Here is a 23,074-nt window from a genome sequence, read left to right as displayed (position 1 = left end):
TCTTACAAATGACAGTCCTGTCTAAGGAAGAGAGCCATTCAGTGGCTTCCCAAGGGCAAACAGTGCTGGAGCCAGGATCAAGCCAGCAGTGTGGCTGCAGAGCCTGCTGCATTCCTAACCAAGACACTACCCCTGCCTCTTTTCACCAGCCCTTCTCAGAAATGCTCCAAATTCATGCCTCCTGGGAGTTGGCTTCAGGCCCCAACCCAGGAATAAACAACCACTGTGAGTTCAGAGCCACAATATACCCGGCACCATCCTAAAGCTAGTTCTCATACAATCATAAGGTGGGTGTCATTCCCACTTCCTGGTGAGGAATTGGAGATGCCACCTCCTCCCCCTACAAGGGCTTCAGGGACAGCCACATGGCCATAGACCGCCCCGTGGCCATAGACCTTGTGAGTGACTGAACCGGGCCTCACTCACCAGTGTGCCACCTCTGCAGATCAGACCTAGCATTCCTTCACAGGACAGGGCTAGATCATGATGTATTTTGGCAATGGTCTTTAAAAAGTGTAGAGAAAGAAAAAGCAAATACTAGAAACTGAGTTTTTGGTTTCACATAATATATTAGAAGGAAGTAAGGAAGTAAGTAAAATTAACAGCAAGAAATTCATTCTTGTGGCCTCGATTCACTCAGACTTCCCAGGAAGCAGAGTTTCCTGCATTGATCAGACATTCATTCTCCCAAAGGTAGGGCAGCAGAGTGGAGGGTGCTGGGCATGGGGTTGGGGACCTGAGTTCGAGTCCCTGCTCTTGCATTTCCTTGTTAAGGTTGTTCAACCTCCCTGACCTTTCGTTTTCTCGAGGTATAGTGGAAATGATAACCACCCTATCTATCTCGCCTCATTGTTGTAAAGATGAAATGGGATTGAACATAAGACAGGGCTCTGTACCTGAATGAGATATTTGAAGTTGATTGTTACTATTATGCGTGTTGCTAAGAGATAACAGCTTACTGTACTCTTCCACAGAAAAAGATGAGTGTACTTATGCCTATGAGTGCACACATATGCACGGATGAATATGCACACGAGTACATATGTATAAGAAAGTTGTGTTGTGCAAATGAAGATGAAAACAATTTGTCATAATCTCACAGCAAAAACCCTAAGAGAGTGTGCTAGGGCCAGCCTGCAGGCCTCTGATTTTGGCTGCTTAGCTGTCAGACACGCAGACAATGTTGAGAGATTGCTGCTGTGACCATGATAAGAAGAACAGTCGTCCTAGGAGGACGAGCACCACAGCCTGTGACCCCAGAGGCGACTTTCCCAGGGCCCCAGCCCATCTCAGAGGGTGTTGGAAATGAGCGCTTGCATTCCAGGCAGTGTGTTGCGGGGGATAATGAAAGATTGAGGCAGTAAATGGGGCACGGGAGTCAACAGGTACTTTAAACGGCATCAGCCCTCGGCATCTCCGGCCCCGCCGAGCTTGTCCTGAGGGACCCTTTGCTGCCCTCTCACCTTTCCCTCCCAGCTCCTCCCTCCCCCCCTTCTCTCTTCTTGTTCCCAATTCCTCTGCTACTTTGCTTACTTCTGGGTTTTCTACTAAAATTTTTACCTTATTGGAATTGTCACATCTACTTTCCTTTCCCCCGGTCAATTTTTAAGTGCGGCAGCCAAAATAATCAACGTCACTAGCAATTATATCCATACTCAGAATTACTTTTGTGAAGGGACATGCCAGAATGCCACAAGGAAATCTTTCTGAGGATTATGTAAGTTGGAAGTTCATTTTTAACTGACATGTATGATGAAACACGTGCTATATACCAACGAAATTTAATGCTCAAATGGAATAGTAAACTGTGTTTGCAGTTCACATTTCCCTTGATCCATAAAAGGAATCGCATTTTCATTAGACAGTTTTTTTCAAGTCAGCGACCTACTCCCTCCCATTTCTCCTGAGACTGATACAAAGCTGGTCCATTTTAATACTACTGGAAAAGTACTATACCTAGAGGAAGGAAGGAGAGGAGTGGTAGATTTAAGATTTATTAGTTTTTGGTACTAGGAAGAAGATATAACTCTAGTGCCCTGTGCCCCTCAACTCCTAAGTCTGAGCAGAAGATCAGAGTAAGGAATGGAATCCAGTAGCAGGAGTCCACTAATAATTGCTTCCCCTTCCTTACTACCCGTTCCTCTGCTTACCAGTTAAGTCGAGTATAAAGGACAGGATTGCTGGAAAATGTATGGTCTGGAACGGGGGTCAGCAACTTTTTCTGTAAAGAGCCAGAGAACAAATAGGTGAGGCCTTTGCAGGCCATACGGACTCTGTTGCACCACTCAATTTTGTGATCGTGCCACAAAAGCAGCTGTAGACAAGTGAACATGGCTGTGTTCCAATAAAACTTATTTATAGACCTTGAAATTTGAATTTCACATAATTTTCACATGTCAGAAATAATGATCTTCTTTGCATTTTTCCCCAAACCATTTAAAAATGTAAAAACTATTCTTAGCTTGCTGCCCCTCCAAAAACAGGCAGTGGGCCAGATTTGGCCTGTGGGCCACAGTTGGCCAGTTCCTGGTCTAGAACTTTTTGTGTATTCAGTGTATTCTTCACATTAAATCCATTGAAATTGAAGTTATTTTGTCTGTTTTTGCCCGTCCACTTTTCCACGTCTGTTTTTTGCCCCACACCCTCCCTCCTGCTGTGATTTACCGTACATCACTTCTCTTCTAGCTTCTCCTGTTTGTTTTTTCACACTATGAACCTCACAAGACAATAAGGACCATTTGCCAAAGACCCACCTGTGAGCACCCAGCACTCCGGTGGGCACTAACGACGTGGAAGATGCAGAGCCTGTGGCTGACCAAGTTGACATGGTCGGTTATCCATTCTCTTCTCCCTCTTCCTACCTCCCCACTGTGGTAGTGTGTCCACCATCACAATAGAGGCTGAAAATATCAGTCATCACCTTCCCACCCTTCCTGGCAGACAAGACATGGGTATGTCTGTGACCCACTCCCAGACAATAAGACCTGAGGAGAAGTCTGTTTGCATGCTTCTGGGAAAGGTTTTCCTCACTGGAGAAAGAAGAGAGGGAGAGAGAGAAAGACAAGAGCAGAAGACTCACCCTCTCCTTGCTTCCTACTTTTGGATGCTGTCATGCAGAAGTATGATGTTTGAAGCTGCAGCAGCGATCTTGAAACCATGAGGGGAGTCCAAGAGCTGATCCAGAGGCATAACACTGTTAATTCACTGAACTCCCCCTTCGACTCTCTGCCTCTGGACTTCACGTTATAGGAGAGAACAAACCCCTGGGAATTCTGTTACTGTCTTACACAGACAGCCTTCATTCTTGTGAAGCTTATGTTGTTAGAGGGGTGAGGTGACACATAAAATGAAAAATGATTAGAAGAAAACACAAAATACCAAATGTCGTAGACCACCACATGATACTAGTTATATTTGCAGTGCTCCTTGATTAAGAACAATTGCATATCAATTACTCCCTCCCTAGCAGCCCTGTTCCATCTACATCAAAAGATGCGTCTTTCTCTCCCCATAGTCACTGCCCCGTCTCCACCTTCCACTTGACAGGCAAGCTTCTTGAAAGCTTTATTATTCTCCTTACTATCTCCACTTCTTATTCTGTGCTCCTCACTCCTCAAATGGCAATAGTCTGCCCTTCTTTCCCCCACACTACTCCGTCAAACTGCTGTCAACAAAGTCACCAACGACTTCCGTGTTGATAAACCCAAGCACAGTTTTTACTTCTTATCTTCTTTGGCAAGAGAAGTGTCCACAGTGTTGATACTATTCACCATGCCTCCCTAGCACCGCTCTTTCCTGATTTTCTTCTACATCTTTCTGTCTTTATTGCTGGTTTCTCCTTCTCTGCTGGTCTCTGAACGTTAGTGTTGCTCAGCGTTCTTTCTTCATCTTAAATGCTCTTCTTAGGTAGTTTCATCTACACCTATGGCTTTAGTTGCTATCTATAAATTACTGATGCCCACACCTATAAACCCCTCTCCTGACTTACAGACCCTTGTAACGAAATGCCTAATGGACAGCTCCATTTAAATGTCTTGAAGGTGACTTAAACTCAACATGACCAAGCCAAATCATCATCTATCCCTCGTATCTCAGTGAATGGCACTACAGTCCACCAAGTTGCCCAGGTCAGAAGCCCAGACATCACCTTGACTCTCCCTCTGTGGTCTTGCATACAACATGCATTCGCTCTGCCTGCAATGTTCTTCGCTTGCGTCATCACATAGAGAATGCTTCCCCGTCCTTCACGACCCAAATGAAAAGCCAGCTCTTCTAGGAAGCCTTTTCTTACACTCTCTAACTACAAGTTGCTTTCTCCTCAGCACTTCTTTATTTCTTAGGAAATATGTCTATTATAGTCCTTATCGTGTTACTGATATCATCTGTTTGTCTGAGTAGACTAAGAGCTGGCAAACAAGAACTGTATTTCCTTCATCTTTGTAGGCCCACGTCTAACACAGTGTGGGCACATTCTAGAAGACTGTCAATAAATACTTTTTGAGTGAATTAATGAAAGGACACATAGTAATTATTTGTTGGATAATTGATTACATTAATGCAAAGAAATTCTATTTAAGATTTCATGCCTGATAAGCAAATATTTTTTCTAACACAACACTTTTGTCAACAATTGGATAACAAAACCCACATAATTTTAGAATTTAGAGTTGGAAAAAACTGCATATATCTGGTCCAGCTCCTTCATGAACTCATTAGGGCTCATTAGTAATTAGCAGTACTAATTTTCCTGTTGACAGTTAACTACTAAAATCCTTCATGTGTTAGTTCTTTCAGTTAGGTTAAACGCCCTGAAGGAATTCAAGTAATGTTATTCATTTGCTTGCAAATCTCTTTTTCCCATAGAGGAACTTCAATCCAATTCATATCAAATTATCCCAAATTCTAAACTCCTTACGTTCAAATGAACAGAACTTAGCAAGTTTGCTTTATATCCTATTATTTCATTGCACTCCACCTCACATTTTCTTAGCAGATACATTTAGACATCTGGCACTAAATCTGGGATTTTCCTGGCACAATTATCATTGTTATCACTAGACATTGCAGGGACCACCATGTGGATGAATTAATGTATTGTTTAATGAAAGAGAGCAGTTACTTTAAGAAATGCTAGTTGTCAAAACTCTCTCTGCACTTTTAGTTGGGTGGACATACTTATTCATTGTAATAAATGTCCTCACAATTGCATTTCTGTTTATTGTTTCAAGAAATTTTTGCACAGTATTTAATGAACTGGTGGTCTAGTGGTTGATTCAGGGCTCTCACCACCGTGGCCTGGGTTCCTTTCCCAGTCAGAGAACCACACCACCCATCTGTCAGTTGTCATAAAGTGGTGGCTGCATGTTGCTGTGATGCTGAAAGTTGTGTCACCACTATTTCAAATACCAGCAGGGTCACCCATGATGGACAGGTTTCACTGAAGCTTCCAGACTAAGACAGACTAGGAAGAAGGACCTGGCCACCCACTTTCGAAAACATTGGCCATGAAAATCCCATGAATAGCAGAGGAGGAGCATCATCTGATAGAGTGCCAGAAGGGGAGTGGATGGAGCAAAAAGATGGGGCAGGGCTCCACCCTGCTGAACACAGGGTCACTAGGAATAGGAATGGACTCGACAGCACTAACAACAAATTGTGAAAGTATATTAATTAAAGAAGCTTAATGAGAGAGGTGACATCAGCAACATGGTGGAGTGAGCAGTTTTCTTTGTCCCTCCCCCTTCGAACTACAACTAGTTGGACATTCATCGGTCAACAAAGGATACCCACACAGTATCTCAGGACACCTGAGAGACCCATGCTGCTATACATCAGAAGGTGGACGGACTTCTCCCCGGGAAGAGGTGGAGATGGGTGAAAACTCTCCAACCTCCGGACAGCCTAGTACCTGCAAGCGACTTTCTACCAGCTGACACACTCATAGAATCACCACGGCACCAAGGGTGGGCGTGTGCATGCATCAGCAGTGCGACAGTGGAAACAGGTGACTACAGCCCTACCTAAGCCCCCATGATTGCTCCTTACCCCAGTGGGAAAATCCACGGTCCCACAGCAGCCGCAGGGAAAGCCTCTCCTCAGCATTAGCAGAGAGGCCCCACCCAGCATTCAGAACACTGAGAGGTCCTGGGGCAAAAGGAGCGTGGCCTGCACAGCAACCCGCCAGCCACCTCTAACACACAAAGTCCTGCTGTGGCCCAGAGGGGGCAAGGAATACCCAGAGGGACTGTGGGAGTGGGCAGTTGAAGTCACAGTGAGCCTGCTCTGCAGTCCATGGGGAAAATCCATGGTCCCACAGCATCTGCAGGGGAAGCCTCAGGCAGCATTAGTGGAGAGGCCCCGCCCGGCAATCACAAGGCTGGAAGGCCCTGGGGCAGAAGTAGCACATCTGGGTGAGCTAACCACAGACTGAAGTAGATACCCATAGCTCTGCTGTGGCCCATAGTGGACAAGTGAGATCTTGCAGGCCCTGATGGTAGCAGAGCTGTGAGTCTAGGTGACCCTGCTCCTGGCTGCTGTGAAAGCCCATAACACAGCTGCAGACCCTAAGGAGGGAGTGCGTCTAGGCGGTCTGTGACAGTAGGCACCAGCAACCCGAGGCCCCCTTGCAATTGTTGTCACAGCTGATGAGGGACCCCACAGGGCCACTGTGACCACGAGGAGGGGCCCAGGTCCAGTCAGCAACAGCTGACAGGGATCCTGGTCAATGCAGATTACACAGCTGCTGCCCCCCACCCCACCCCCTCCCCAGTAGAAGCAAGTGGAAGAAGTAACTAAACTCTATCTCAATGCAGAGGTACAAATCCATGCCATCAAGAAGTATGAAAAAATATATTAAATCTCCAGAAGGAAAATGACAAGTACCTAGAAAACAATCCCAAAGACACTTAAATCTATAACCTAAATGACAATGAATTCAAAATAGCCATCATTAAAAAATTCAATGAGTTAAAAGAGAATACAGATAGACAACTCAACAAGTTCAGGAGCTATGTCACGAAAGAGCTTGATACTATAAAGAAGAACCAATCAGAAATGTTGGTGATGAAGAACAAATGGAAGAGAATAAGAAAAATCTGGACTCTCTGAACAGTAGGGTCGATAATATGGAAGACAGAATTAGCAATTTGGAGGATAGGAATATAGAAATGCTGCAGATAGAGGAGGAGAGAGAACTAAGACTAAAAAGAAATGAAGAAACTCTCCGAGAAATATCTGACTCAATTAGGAAATGCAACATAAGGATTATAGGCATCCCAGAGGGAGAAGAGGAGAAGGGGGCAGAAAGCCTGTTCAAAGAAATAATGCCTGAGAACTTCCCAAAACTTGGGAGAGAGATGGAACTCCATGTGACAGAAACTAATAGATCTCCAAACTTTAACAATGTAAAAAGACCAACCCCAAGGCATATAGTAGTGAAGTTGCAAAAGTCAATGACAAAGAGAAAATACTAAGGGCAGCAAGGCAGAAGAAAATAACCTGCAAAGGAGCTCCCATAAAACTGTCAGCAGATACCTTACAGGCTAAAAGAGAGTGGAATAATATATTCAAAACTCTGAAGGACAAAAACTTGCAGCCAAGAATACTCTATCCAGCAAAAATATCCTTCAAATATGATGGAGAAATAAACACTTTCCCAGATAAACAAAAGTCAAGGGAGTTTGTTGCCACAAGACCTCCCCTACAAGAAATGCTCAGGAAGACCCTCATACCTGAAAAAACAAAAAAAGGAAAGGGGTTACAAAACCAAGAGCAAAGGAGATAAGTAGAAAGACAAAATCAGAAAGTTGCAGCTCTCCATCAGAACAGGTTAGCAAAGGCTAAGTATAACTCTAAAGATAAAAGAAAGGGAAATACCAAGAATAAATATAATCTTGTCATTTTAACCACAGACTCACAACACAAGAAGGAAGAAAAAAAATCTGATAATAACAACCTAGAAGAGGAAGAGTAAAGGGATGGAACGGTTTAATCTAAGGAAATAAGAGGCTATCAGAAAATGGACTATCTCATCTATGAGATGTTTTATACAAACCACATGGTAACCACTAAACAAATAACAAGAATAAAGACACAAATTACAAATAAGAAGAAATCCAATATAGAAAACTACCTACTTGAATTGGTAGTTCAGAAATCATGGGATGCGAAACAAAGGAAATGCAAGAGAACTGGAAAACAAGCAATAAAATGTCAGCATTAGGCCCCCACATATCGATAATCATTCTAAATGTAAATGGATTGAACTCTCCAATCAAAAGACACAGAGCAGCAGGATGGATTAAAGAACAAGACCCAACAATATGCTGCCTCCAGGAAGCACACCTCAGCCCCAAACACAAACACAGACTCAGAGTGAAGGGATGGAAGACAATACTCCAAGCTAACAATGAACGTAAGAAAGCAGGTGTCACCATACTTATATCAGACACAGTAGACTTCAAAGCAAAACAGATAAAGAGAGACAAAGAGGGGCAGGTTATAATGATAAAAGGGTCACTCCACCAAGAAGGTATAACACTTATAAATATATATGCACCCAACACAGGAGCACCAAAGTATGTAAAGCAACTATTAACAAAACTAAAATGAGACATCAACAACAATACAATAATAGTAGGGGACCTCAACACCCCAGTAACACCAATGGATAGATTATCCAGACAGAAAGTCAACAAGGAAACTATAGAATTAAATGAAAAACTAGACCAGATGGACTTAACAGATATATATAGAACACTCCATCCAAAAACAGCAAGTTACACATTCTTCTCAAGTGTGCATGGAACATTCTCAAGGATAGCCCATATCTTGGGAAACAAAGCAAGCCTCAACAAATTCAAGAGGGTTGAAATAATATCAAGCATCTTTTCCAACCATAATGCTATGAAACTAGAAATCAACTACAAGAATAAAGCTGAGAAAGGGGCAAAAATGTGGAGACTAAACAACATGCTACTGAACAAACAATGGATTATTGAAGAAATTAAAGAAAGAATAAATTTTAAAGAAATTAAAGAAGAATATTATCTGGAGACAAATGAAAATGAAAACATGCCATACCAACTCATTTGGGATGCAGCAAAAGTGGTCATAAGAGGGAAGTTCATTGCTATACAGGCTTACCTCGATAAACAAGAAAAATCTCAGATAAGCAATCTCAAACGACACCTAACAGAATTAGAAAAAAAAGAACAAACAAAGCCCAAAGTCAGTAGAAGGAAGGAAATAATAAAAATTAGAGCAGAAATAAATGAAATTGAAACAAAAAAGACAGTAGAAAGGATCAATGAAACAAAGAGTTGGTTCTTTGAAAAAATAAACAAAATTGACAAACCCTTAGCCAGGCTCACTAAGAAAAAAAGAGAGAAGACTCAAATAAATAAAATTAGAAATGAGAGAGGAGAAATCACAATGGATACCACAGAAATACAAAAGATCATAAGAGAATACTATGAAAAACTATATGCCAACAAATTGGACAACCTAGAAGACAGGGATAAATTCTTAGACTCTTGCAACCTCCCAAAACTAAAGCAGGAAGAAATAGAGAATCTGAATAGTCCAATCACAAGTAAAGAGAGTGAAACAGTAATCCAAAACCCCAAAATAAAAGTCCAGGACCAGGCAGCTTCTTTGGAGAATTCTACCAAACATTCAAAGAAGATTTAATACCTATCCTTCTCAAACTATTCCAGAAAATTGAGGAAGATAGAGCACTCCCTAACACATTCTATGAAGCCAACATCACCCTGATCCCAAAACCTGACAAGGACAATATAAAGAAGGAAAACTACAGACCAATATCACTGATGAACATAGACGCAAAAATCCTCAACAAAATTTTGGCAAACCGAATACAGCAATACATTAAAAAGATTATACAGCATGATCAAGTGGGATTTATACCAGGGACACAGGGATGGTTCAACATCTGCAAGTCAATCAACGTGATACACTACATTAACAAAATGAGAAACAAAAACCACACGATCATCTCAATAGATGCAGAGAAAGCATTCGACAAGATCCAACATCCATTTATGATAAAAACTCTCAATAAAATCGGTATAGAAGGAAAGTACCTCAACATAATAAAGGCCATATATGACAAACCCACAGCCAACATCATACTCAATGGGCTAAAACTGAAAGCCATCCCTCTGAGAACAGGAACAAGACAAGGGTGTCCACTCTCATCACTCTTATTCAACATAATACTGGAGGTTTTGGCAGGAAATTCGGCAGGAAAAAGAAAGAAAAGAAATCCAAATAGGCAATGAAGAAGTGAAACTCTCACTGTTTGCAGATGACATGATCTTATATATAGAAAACCCTAAAGAATCCATTGGAAAACTATTAGAAATAATCAACAACTACAGCAAAGTTGAGGGTATAAAATCAACATATATAAATCAGTAGCATTTCTATACTCTAAGAACGAACTAGCAGAAAAAGAACTCAAGAACACAATCCCATTCACAATCTCAACAAAAAGAATAAAATACCTTGGGGTAAAGTTAACCAAGGAAGTGAAAGACCTATACAATGAAAACTACAAGACTTTCCTGAAAGAAATTGATCACGACATAAAGAGATGGAAAGACATTCTATGCACATGGATTGGAAGAATAAACATAGTTAAAATGTCCATACTACCTAAAGAAATCTACAGATTCAACACTATCCCAATCAGAATCCCAATGACGTTCTTTACAGAAATAGAATGAAGAATCCTAAAGTTCGTATGGGGCAACAAAAGACCCCGAATTGCTAAAGCAATCCTGAGAAAAAAGAACAAAGCTGGAGGCATCACAATCCCTGACTTCAAAACATACTACAAAGCTACAGTAATCAAAACAGCATGGTACTGGTACAAAAACAGGTGCACAGATCAATGGAACAGAATTGAAAGCCCAGAAATAAAACCACACATCTATGGATAGCTAATCTTTGGCAAAGGAGCTAAGGGCATACAATGGAGAAAAGAAAGACTTTTCAACAAATGGTGCTGGGAAAACTGGAAAGCCACATGTAAAAGAATGAAAATTGACCATTCTTTTTCACCATTCACCAAAATAAACTCAAAATGGATCAAAGACATAAAGGTAAGACCTGAAACCATAAGGCTTGTAGAAGAAAATATAGGCAGTACACTCTTTGACATCAGTATCAAAGGGATATTTTCGGACACCATGGCTTCTCGGATGAGGGAAACAATAGAAAGAATAAACAAATGGGATTTCATCAGACTAAAGAGTTTCTTCAAGGCAAGGGAAAACAGCATTGAAACAAAAAAACAACCCACTAATTGGGAAAAAATATTTATAAGTTATATATCTGACAAAGGGTTAATCTCCATAATATATAAAGAACTCACACAGCTCAACAACAAAAAATCAAACAACCCAATCAAAAAATGGGCAGGGGACATGAACAAACATTTCTCCAAAGAAGATATATGGATGGCCAATAGACACATGAAAAGATCCTTACCATTACTAATCATCAGGGAAATGCAAATCAAAACTACACTAAGATATCACCTTACACCTGTTAGAATGGCAAAAATAACCAAAACAAAAAGTGACAAATGTTGGAGAGGTTGCGGAGAAAAAGGAACCCTCATACACTGTTGGTGGGAATGCAAACTGGTGTAGCCACTATGGAAAACAGTATGGCGATGTCTCAAAAAATTAAAAATAGAAATACCATATGACCAAGCCATCCCCCTACTGGGTATCTATCCAAAGAACTTGAAATCAGCAATTCCAAAAGTCCCATGCACCCCTACGTTCATTGCAGCATTATTCACAATAGCCAAGATGTGAAAGCAACCTAAGTGCCCATCAACAGATGATTGGATAAAGAAGATATGGTATATATATATATACACACACACAATGGAATACTACTCAGCCATTAAAAAAAATAAAATCATCCCATTCACAACAACATGGATGGACCTTGAGGGTATTATGCTAAGTGAAATAAGCCAGACAGAGAAAGACGAACTCTGTATGACTCCACTCATAGGTAGAAGTTAAACATGTGGACAAAGAGAACTGATTGGTGATTACCAGGGGAAAGGGGGGGTGGGGGGAGGGCACAAAGGGTGAAATGGTGCACCTACAACATGACTGACAATAACATACAACTGAAATTTCACAAGGTTGTAAACTATCATAATCTTAATAAAAAGTAAAAAAAAAAAAAAAGAAGCTTAATGAGAGTCTTTTAATAGTCTACTTAGACCCTTAGTAAGATGGAAAATGAGTGATTTTACACATTTCTTTTCTTGTTTCACTAATCTTCAGTGCCTAACTGCTAAAGCAACATATCTTTTAAATGCTGAAAAAAAGTTTTTTACTTTTAATTGCACTCTAATCAAAAGCCCCCTGCTTCATCTACTGGGCCCTCATTTGTGCTAACTAGTTTCTAGAGAAGCTATTTTCCTGTCACTTAATCGAGCACCTTCCTTTGTTGTTAACACTAAACTAAACAGCAGCCCGAGGTCTGATTCCCAGCACTGTGGTGTAAATGCCATCACACGTTAGAATGTAAACCATGTTCCCTTTAAACCATCTCGAAATGTTAATCACCATTTTCCATCTCTATTCCTTTCAAGAATTGATATGGAGGGGCCAGCACCATGGCCGAGTCGTTAAGTTGGAGCGCTCTGCTTCAGCAGCCCAAGGTTTCTCCAGTTCAAATTCTGGGCGCAGACATGGCACCCCTCATCAAGCCATGCTGAGGCAGCATCCCACATGCCACAACTAGAAGGACTCACAACTAAAAATACACAACTATGTACCGCGGGGTTTTGGGGAGTAAAAGGAAAATAAAAGAATCTTTAAGGAAAAAAAAAAGAATTGAAATGGAAAACGACATAATTAATGATTACTTTATACCAATTTCTTTTAACAAATGTGTATAAAACCACTTATTTGTGCCAAAGAACGGTGTGTAATATGAGTAACTCCCCCCACTTCTGAAGACCAGCAGGAGCAGGGTGGGTATCCCCACACCCCAAATTGGGTTTGGATTTCGAGATTGATGGTGATGCCATACAGTCAGCCAAAACGTTTGAAAAGGTTTATTACTCTCATAATGAGGCTTTCTGGCAAGAGCAGGATGGACTCCCAACCTGGTCTGAAAATGGCTTGAGAGAGTAGGAAGGGAGAATGGCTTTGGGGTCTTTATGCTGGTTGGCAGGCGAGGCTGGGGTGAGGGTTCTGTGCACGGTCTAGGGCTTGCACAGTCCGAGCTTCCCACCAGCACCAAGAGAAGGAGCACCCAGGACTTCTTACGAGCTTACTCAGATGTGGGGCCAAGGGGAGGGGAGCAGTGTGGCGGAGTTTGAAAGCTCTCAGCAAATATCAAAAATGGAGTCGTCCTCTGTATTACAACAGTTAGAAATGGAAGGAAACCTAGCATATCAGTTATCTATTGCTACAATAATATGACATAACAAATAACCCCAAAATCTTAATGGCATACAAAACTAAACGCTTACCGCTCACTTGTCTAGGGTCAGCTAGACACCTGGGCTGATCTTTCCTGAACTCACTCACCTGAGTCAGCCGTCAGCTGTTCAGCTGGCTTTGCCTAGGGTGACTGTGGTGACTCAGCTCTCTCCACGTCCCTCATCCTCCAACAGGCTAGCACAGCCATGCTGTCATGGCAAAGGCAGAGGGGCAGGAGTACACAAGCCCAAGCACACAAGTACTTTTAAAGTTTCTGCTTGTGACCCTTTGCTAAAATCCTACGGTCCAAGTAAGCTACATGGCCAAATCCAAGGGTCATAGAGGGAAGGCAAAAGGCATTTACATAGAAGAGCGAAGAACTGGAACCATTTTTGCAACCTACAGCATGAGTGGATTACTAACGTATCACAACTTTTTAATCCTACTTTACAGTACTGAGAGAAGGAAAGTCAATTCAATGAGCTACTCACTATGAAGTGCTGGGCACTATACTTGGAAGTGGGGCTACAAAAATAAACGAGCTAGTGCCAAGAAGCTCACAGTCTGATACTGGGAAAATATCAAACAAATCAATACAGTATTAAATTAAAATTCAATGTGATAAGTGCAACAGATATTTTAACGAGGTGGCACAGCAAAGAAACTGATGAACTCTTTCATCTCCTTTGCCATAGATTTCATAGGCAATTTAATGAATTTTATAGTAATCAAATATCCTCTTGATTTTGAAGACAAGAAGAAAAAGCTGACTAGATTCCCCAGTGAACGGCCTCGTAAAAATACAGGTTCTTTAGAAGCAAAACTAGATGTAAGTTCCGTTAGCCTAGCAGAGAGTCATTTGGGTCTTTTATTGCTCCATTAGACTTAGTAGTTATCCAGTTTCAACCAAAATTTATTGTGCGCCTAACTGTGTGAGCTATTTTGCTAAGAATTTGCTGGGGATTGGGGATGCCCAGCAAAGATGACTAAAAAATAGTCTCTGCCTTCAAATAACTTACAGTTTAGTCCTGCTCACTCTGAAGTCCACGGTGAAACATATACAAGCAAAACTATTCTACTTGAAGCAGCAGTTGGGAGCCTGGAGCCCACTCCGCCCCAGGCCACTCCTGGGGACACAGTTTGGAGACTTGAAGACTCTCCAGCCTAACCATCTCACTGTCTACAGTCACGTTGCTAGAAATATGTACTCCCCTTGTTTCTTCAGTGCTCTTCTCATATGTAGACACAGGGTGACCCATTCCATACAGTGACTTTAGTGTAAAGTGGCACTAAATGAAGCCTGGATTAGAACTATGTCAGATCGCAAATAGAAGAGCACTCAGAAGGCAGCACACAAATCTCCAGGTCATTAGCTGTAAAGGGCATCATAACTACTGAGGGATTATTCCAGCATAATTTGGGAAGAAGATAACGAGTTAACCTTTCAGCTTGTGGCAGACAGCATCCTAAACTCTGAAAGAAATTCTTTGAGACATAAAGATATGGATAGAAATACTTTGTTGGCTCTTCTCCATTAGTCAAGACTGTTTCAGAGGAGAAAGTTTGCCATTGTTCGAAATATTTTTTCCTTTAGTTACTCCACATTATTTTTCGGGGGCTTTGCCTAGGAGGAAGACTAATTCCTGAGGTTCCTTCCGTGTCTTTCGGGTCCTACTCCCATACTTTAAACTGCACATGGAATCTTTTGGGAGTGTGGAACAGAAGTGGGCAGGCGGAGTGTTTGGAGAGCCGACTGAAAAATTCTCCAGAAAGCACAATCCACTGTCCTATAAAAAGGGTCTATCCGGAAGGATTCCCTGAGATGTGTTTTATTTCCATTAAAAACTCAAAAACTTTCAAACGTTCACTGTTCCTGCCTCAAAACTTGATGGGAAAAATATGCAACATCTGAAGTATTGAGGAAAAGCTTTAGGAAGTAAAAGAAACCAGTTGCTCTGGACCACTTTTTAGGAGGCTGGACGTTCCTGGAGAGCCTTCAGGGTTCGTTGGGAAGGGACCCCAAGACGGGCGTTAAAGGCCTGTCCAAACGATGTTCTTTTCAGAAAACAAATCGAGTACAAGAGATGGGGGGCTGATGGTGCCCAAAGCTAGCGGGGCAGGGTCCTTTCTTCCTCCTTTCGCCCCTTTCCTCTCCATCTCTCCTGGGTCCTCCTGTGTGCCTCTCGCCTAGTCCTTTTCTCACCAGCCCCCTGCTGCCCATCCTCGCTCTTCCCAGCCTCCTAGACCACTCGCCCGAGGGCCGCGCCGCGCCCACCACGGGACCGGGTGGGGCTGGGACGGACTGCTTCGCGTCCCCACATTCGCGCCCTTCTCTCCGCCACCGCGCTCCCGCTCAGGCCGCCCCCTCTCCTCCCGGCGAAAGGGGATCCCAGCCAAGGGGGCCGCCCCGGCCCTCCCCCGCCCGGGCCGGCCACGCCAGGCCATAAAGAGGCGGGCGGCGGCCGCCGAGCCCAGCCGCCAGCGCCCCCAGCTCCGCGCGCCGCCCCATGCGAGCGCGCCCCCGACGGCAGCCCGGACGCCGCGCCCGCGCCACCTGCGCCGCCGCCGGGCCGACCGCCGGCAGCGCGCCCCGGGGAGCCGGGACCCCGAGGCAGGGCCGCCGGGCCGTGGCTGGCGGGCGCGCGCGGGCAGCGGGAAGAGCCGACATGCGGGCCCCGCGCGGAGCCGCGCTCCTCCTGCTGCACCTGGCCCTGCAGCCGTGGCTGGGCGCCGGCGCGCAGGCCTCCCCGCACGGTAAGTGGGCGCCCGCCGGCGGGGCCGCGGGTCAGGGCCCATCGCGAGCGCGGGGACCCGCTCGGCGCGCTGCTCGGCCCGGGGCTCCGGGGCTCGCGGGCCCCTCTCTGTCCCGCGGGGTCCGAGTCAAAGCATATCGTGATTGGAGGCGGTGCTTAGAGTACGTGTAGAATTTTCTGAGATTCGATTATCCAGCGATGAGACCAATTGCCTAAACAATAGTTTGGGGATGCAAAACTTATCGTCAGTTTATGCAAAGACCCGGGTTTTACTTCAAAGCTTACCACACGGCCCCAGACCTCTAACAGGTCCTGCCTGGAGAGGGTCACATCTGGGTTCTGTCCCCCGCGGCTCTCCGCCCTGCCCTGCCCTCCCCTCGCCCTTGTCCCCTAAATCCTTCGTCGCGGCGGGAGCGAAGTTCGCCGGGACAGTCTGAGACGGGCGTCCCAAGGCGGCGCAGCGTCACTGTTTGCCTGGCCACTCGCCTGTTTCTGCTCCGGCTGTGCGTGGACCCCCAAAGCATGCTGTGGGAGTTGGCTTGAACTCTTGATTCCCGAGATCAATAGAATAGGAAGGGCTGAGAAAACGCTCTTTCTCTATGAAGAGGTAAAAATTCGATAAGTGATTTGGAAAGACACCTGGATAATCCTCAAACCCCTTTGTGAGTTGGTGCGAAAATAGCCGTTGGACAGAAAGCACTTAACCAGAATTTTTTGTAGAGACCAAAAGGAAGAAATTATATAAAAAAAAGATCTTAGGGTCATCCAGTGATGACCTTCATCTGTTTGAAATTGGTGCTGGGGTTGATTTATTACTGACTAAGGAAATAAAGCTGAAAGAGACACGCAACTTGAAGTAAAAATGTTATTCTCACAGCGCCAGAGTGAAGGATGCCCGGGAGGGCGTTCTCAAGTCCCTTCCCCTCCCTCGGCGGTAATCATCCATTCGAACTTTGCATTTCACCAGATAACTCATTTTGATTCCAGACCAGACAACCAGAATTGTGGTTTCAGGGGGTGCTGTACTGTTTTTAGTTTGGGTTGAAATACTGTAGTCTATTATATTTATTTATTGTGACTTTGCTTCTAGGAAGGGAAGAAAGGAAGCTTGTAAAATTTTTTTGAAGTATAATTGGCATATAACGGTATGTTAGTTTCAGGTGTACAACATAATGATTCGATGATTGTATACATTGCAAAATGGTCACCACAATGTCTAGTTAACATCCATCAGCAGACATAGTTTCAAATTTTTTCTTGTCATGAGAACTTTTAAGATGTACTCTTTTAGCAACTTTCAAATATGCAGTACAGTATAATTAACTATAGACACCATGCTGTACATTACATCCCCAGGACTTATTTATTTTATAACTGGAAGTTTGTACCTTTTCACCCCCCCTTCACTCATTTCACCCACCCCTACCCCCTGCCTTTGGCAACCACCAATATGTTCTCTGTATTTATGAACTTGGGTTTTTGTTGTTGTTTTCAGATTCCACATGTAAGTGAGATCATACAGTATTTGTCCTTCTCTGACTTGTTTCACTTAGCATAATGCCCTTAGGATCCATCCATGTTGTCACAAATGGCAAGATTTCATTCTTTTTTATGGCTGAATGATATTCCATTGGGTGTATATATATATATATATATATATATATATATATATATACGTATATAGCACATTTTCTTTATCCATTCATCTATCGATGGACACTTAAGTTGTTTCCATATCTTGGTTATTGTAAATAAGGCTGCAATGCACATGGGGGTGCATATATCTTTTCAAGTTAGTGTATTCGTTTTCTTCAGGTAAATACCCAGAAGTGGAATTGCTGGATCATTTGGTAATGCTCTTTTTAATTTTTTTAAGGAACGTACATACTGTTTTCCATAGTGGCTGCACCAATTTACATTCCCACCAACAGTGCACAAGGGTTCCCTTTTCTCCACATCCTCACTAATACTTGCCATTTCCTGTCTTTTTGATAATACCTGTTCTAACAGGTGTGAGGTGATATCTCATTGTGGTTTTGATTTACATTTCCCTGATGGTTAGTGACACTGAGTACCTTTTCATGTACCTATAAGCCATCTGTATGTCCTCTTTGGAAGAATGTCTGTTCAGATCTTTTGCCCATTTTTAAATCGGATTGTTTGTTTTTTTGCTATTGAGTCATGTAAGTTCTTCATATATTTTGGATATTAACCCCTTATCAGAAATATGATTTGCAAATAGTTTGCCTTTTTTTGCTCTGTTGATTGTTTCCTTTGCTGTGCAGAAGCGTTTTAGTTTGATGTAGCCCCACTTGTTTATTTTTGGTTTTGTTGCCTTCACTTTTGGTGTCAGAAAGGAAGCTTTTTAACTCAATTCAAAAGTTTTCTTATGGCAAAAGTTATTGGCAGGTTAGAATCAAGGGGATAACGTTTTGTGTTACATGAGTTCTTGACATTTGAACTAACAACTTCATGGTGTTTTTGTGGAGACTAGAAATCAAGCTAGACTGCCTCAATTATCTGGTTAATTTAGGTGCTGTAGCTTATCTGATGAAGTCAAGTTTCTGATAGGTTCTTTTATTGAGTTAATTAGTCTTGCATTTACCAGCTCTCCTGGATCATTTGCTTATCTCCTTTCTTCTCTGGGCTGCCTTGCCAGTCTTATTAGTATGTATTCGATTTTCATACCGTGGTGTTGGGCTCATTGGTAGCAGTAATTTCACCTCTGACACTAGAAGGTTGCACTTAGATCCTGGCACCATTACTAAAATGTAGTAACATTAATAGAAAACTGTAGTGTCTCATTTCCTTTTCAAAACACTCTCCAAACTCATTACTAACTAATCCCAACTTTGCCTCTTGAGGGAGAAACCAGCGGATTAGACGAACCATACAGATTGAAATACGGTACATTTGGCTTGAGCTAAATTAGGGAAGTGATCCTAGTCAAAGCAGGAATCGGGAATACTGAGAGTTTAGCGTTGAATTCAGTGCCCATACCTTAAACACACATCTCTTTTCTGGGGATTTCTTGTCCTGAAGGGAACTTTTAAACATATTACTTTATTTCCCTTTGCCCCCACTGGTGGAAATATAAAGTTTCCAATTCTCTCCAATTCCCTAATTGTGTAAAGTCCTTGCTACATGTGAAGGCAAGAATACAGACTCAGTCTGAAGACAGATTATCTTTTAAAAAGAGTAGACATTCCTGAATAACTAGGTCTTTGCCTGTTTGTCTTATAACTTTTAATTATTTTTTTCTTATTACAAAAGCAATACTTGTTCATTATTACAAAAATAGAAAATTGGATAAGCAAAAGAAAAGGAAATAAAAATTTATAATTATACAACGCAGAGATAGCTACTCTTTTTTTTTTTTTTTTGAGCAAGATTAGCCCTGAGCTAACTGCTGCCTGTCCTTCTCTTTTTGCTGAGGAAGCCTGGCCCTGAGCTAACATCCGTGCCCGTCTTCCTCTACTTTATATGTGGGACACCTACCATAGCATGGCTTGCCAAGCGGTGCCATGTCCGCACGTGGGATCAGAACCGGCAAACCCCAGGCTGTGGAAGCAGAACATGCACACACAACCGCTGCGCCACCGGCCTGAGATAGCTACTCTTTATGTTAGCATTTTGTTGTTTTGTCTTTCAAATCTTTTTATATGCAAATGTATATTTCAACTGGGATTATCTATATGTAGAGTATTGTGATCTTTTTTCCAATTCATATATCATGAGCATCTGTCCATATCTGTAAGTATGCAGCTGCATTACCCTTATTAATAGATAGTCTCCCACTTTTTGGAAGGAGAAAAATGTATTATCAGGGCTCTCATACTGGGCACTTAAGTTGTTTCCAGTGTTTTGATATTATAAATAACAGTTCGTTGAACAATGGCAGTGCCACAGGATGGCTTGGGATGAGTAAAATCCCCTTACTCTCTGTCAGGTCCCTATTTCTTTGCTACCAGCCATTTGTGTTTTCAGAACGAAGTGCTGTGATGACAGAGCTCAGTTTCCCCACCTCTTTCCATTAGATTTTCATATAATTCCTTCCTAAATAGAAACTCTAGAATTACCATTGCTGGTGATATCTTTGTACCTAAATAATTTACCATCTTACCCATTATTTCCTTAGGATACATTTCTGTACATAGAATTGCTAAGTCAAAGGGCATATGTGTCTTAAGGCCTTTGATACTGTTCTTTAAAATGTCTTCAAAATGCTTACACTGATTTAAATCTTACCCACTGGTGTATGAGTGCCCATTTCCTGAACCTCAGTAAGAGTGAGGTATTATTATATTTGTTGTTTTTCCAATTTGATGGTGAAAATAACACCTTATGGTTTAGGTTAGCAATTTCTTCAGCATTAGCGAGGCACATGAACATTTATATATATACTTACTTGCTGTTGTACTTCTTTTTCCGTAAATTGCTTTTTCATGTTCTCTGCCCATTTCTCTATCAGGATGCTTATTTTATTGATTTGTAAGAGCTCTTTATATTTTGGATACTGTTGCCCTTTAGTAACCAGATTATTGTACCCAGAGAGAGTTGTAGAGGCTGAAGTCCCTGCAGGCTACGGAACTGTTCAAACAATATTTGCGTAACTACCAGAGATACTAAGTAACTTCTAGTCAGTATTACCCACCTTTGGCCTTTGCCTTTTAAATAACCCTGGACGTACTCTCTCATAGCTTTCATAAATATTACAAAGTTTGAGCAAAGCGCCGCTGGCTTCATCGAAAGCAACTTATACAAGTACGAATGCAGGTTCTAGTTTTTGTAAACCAACTCTATCAGTCAAGTTACAGTCAAGAAATAGAAACCACGTTATTTTGTTTTGTTTCCACGTTGGGATTTTTTAGCAGAGAAATATCGGAGAACTGTAAATGCACAAAGGGAACACTTACGTCTCACAGAGGTAGCCAATCTTTTTGCTGCCTCTGTATTTCCCACGACATCCCTGCCTTCTGCTGCAACCCCTGTGTCATTTATCACTGACCAGGAAAATACAGTTGACTCTGGTCCAGGAGGTACATGAGGGACCCCAAGACATAAGGAAAACAATGACTTAGATGCTCCCCCTTGTTCCCCGGTACTTTAAGCCGTGAGTGCTTGTCGTGGTGGGCATTTTCAGTCACTTCTTCCGCCAGAGGCAGTTCAGGGTTTGCACCTTTAATCTCTTAGAGGCTGTAACCTAATGATGAATATTGTGCTACGTTCCTTCTGGTTCAAACGTCCAGCCACTGTACAAGTGATGGGGAAAAACTGGTGAGTGTGGCAATGGGGAAAAACGATTACAATATTAGTTTACGTTACTTCATAGCTTACTGTCAAATTGTCTCCCCTCAAAAAGCATGTTTGCCCCAAAGTTAAATCTTTCACTGATTATCCCTTTCTTCACATTCTCCCCAGTCTTTGACCTTCTGCCATCCTCCAGCCAGAGGCTGAATCCTGCTGTCCTGAAGCCAATCCTGACAGACCCCACCCTGAACGAGCTGTACGTGATCTTCACCTTCAAGCTGCAGACCAGGAGCTCAGCCACCGTCTTTGGCCTTTACTCTTCGACTGACAACAGCAAATATTTTGAATTTACTGTGATGGGACGATTAAACAAAGGTAAGCAAATTTTAAGAAATCAGTTTCTTAAAAATCCTCTTTTTCTGTTCCAAGATTCGGAGTTTCCTTAAGGTAGTTCGGTTGTACAGTTTTATTCTCATCCACTGTTCATCTCAGTTTTCAATAGCAAATTCTTCTAATTCCATGTTTGCCTCTACGGGGAGGGTGAGTTGACATTGGGAGAAAGAATGAAGAATTGCTTGAGGCCAAAATGACCTTTGACATTGTTCCATCTTCATGTTATTCTGGGTCCGGTTCTGGAAGGGAAAGGACCCAGGACAATTAGGCCGCTGTGTTGGTCAGCTCGGGCTCTTATAACAAATACCATAGGCTGGATAGCCGAAACAGCAGACATTTATTTCTCACAGTACCGGAGTCTGGTAAGTCCAAGATCAAGGTGCCAGCATTTTGGTTCCTGGTGAGAGCCCGGGTCCTGGCTTGTAGACAGCGAGCTTCTTGCTGTGTCCTCACATGGCCTTTCCTCAGTGCTTGCCAGTGGAGAGAAAGAGAGCTCTCTGTCTTCCTTTTCTTGGAAGTCTCACCCTCATGACCTAATCTAAACCTAGTTACCTCCTAAAGGCTCACCTCCTAATACCATCGCCTTAGGGGTTGGGGCTTCAACACGTGAATTTTAGGGGACATAAACGTTCAGTCCATAGCAGCCACCCACACCGTTCTTCTGTTCCCTTGGAAGCGTGGGTCTTAGCAGAGCTGACTCCTGGCTCTGCGAGCACCTCCCTGGACTTGATGGAGAGAGTAAACCTCAGTCAGGAGAACTGAAGGAGCAGCTCTCGCTTCCACCTGTTTCCTGCCGCTTTACCCAGGTTTGTCACCTGTTGGTCTCTCTGCTACCAAATGTTTCACTGTCAAAGGGAGTTACTACAAGTACTAAGAAGTGACTCCCAAAGAAAAGGTCACTATTTTTTCATCCTCTTCCCCTCCACCCATGCCCTGGGGACAACACCTGTTCCTGCTTATTGAGGAATGTGACAGATACGTGTTCCTGCTGCCTCATGCTTTTAATAAAAATAAGAGGACCAGTCCTTCTGGCTAGATTTTATATTTATTTCAGTTTGCTTTACAAAGTAGATGCTTCTAGTGCTTCAGACTCTCTCTTAGATGCTAACTGCAATTGAACACCTGTATTTGCAGGTGTTAAGAGCTGAATTTCCTAATTCTTAGCTTTCATAGGACTATAGAGTTAAAAGCAAG

General features: G+C 42.6%; 1 protein-coding gene across 1 annotated transcript in view; it reads left to right on the top strand.

Moving 5' to 3' along the window:
* The first annotated feature begins 15,944 nt into the window (after nt 1-15,944).
* THBS4 (thrombospondin 4) overlaps nt 15,945-23,074 on the top strand; it is a 42,780-nt gene continuing 35,650 nt past the window's right edge. Inside the window, exons 1-2 of the mRNA XM_014856983.3 lie at nt 15,945-16,238; nt 21,659-21,862. Of these exons, the coding sequence (XP_014712469.3) occupies nt 15,992-16,238; nt 21,659-21,862 (451 nt within the window). The 5' untranslated portion in view covers nt 15,945-15,991. The remainder of the gene's footprint in view (nt 16,239-21,658; nt 21,863-23,074) is intronic.

Source organism: Equus asinus, chromosome 9, assembly GCF_041296235.1.
Source record: "Equus asinus isolate D_3611 breed Donkey chromosome 9, EquAss-T2T_v2, whole genome shotgun sequence".
In the NCBI taxonomy this organism is placed as follows: Eukaryota; Metazoa; Chordata; class Mammalia; order Perissodactyla; family Equidae; genus Equus; species Equus asinus.
The sequence above is the reverse complement of the archived record's forward strand: the minus strand, read 5'-3'. Positions and strand labels throughout refer to the sequence as shown.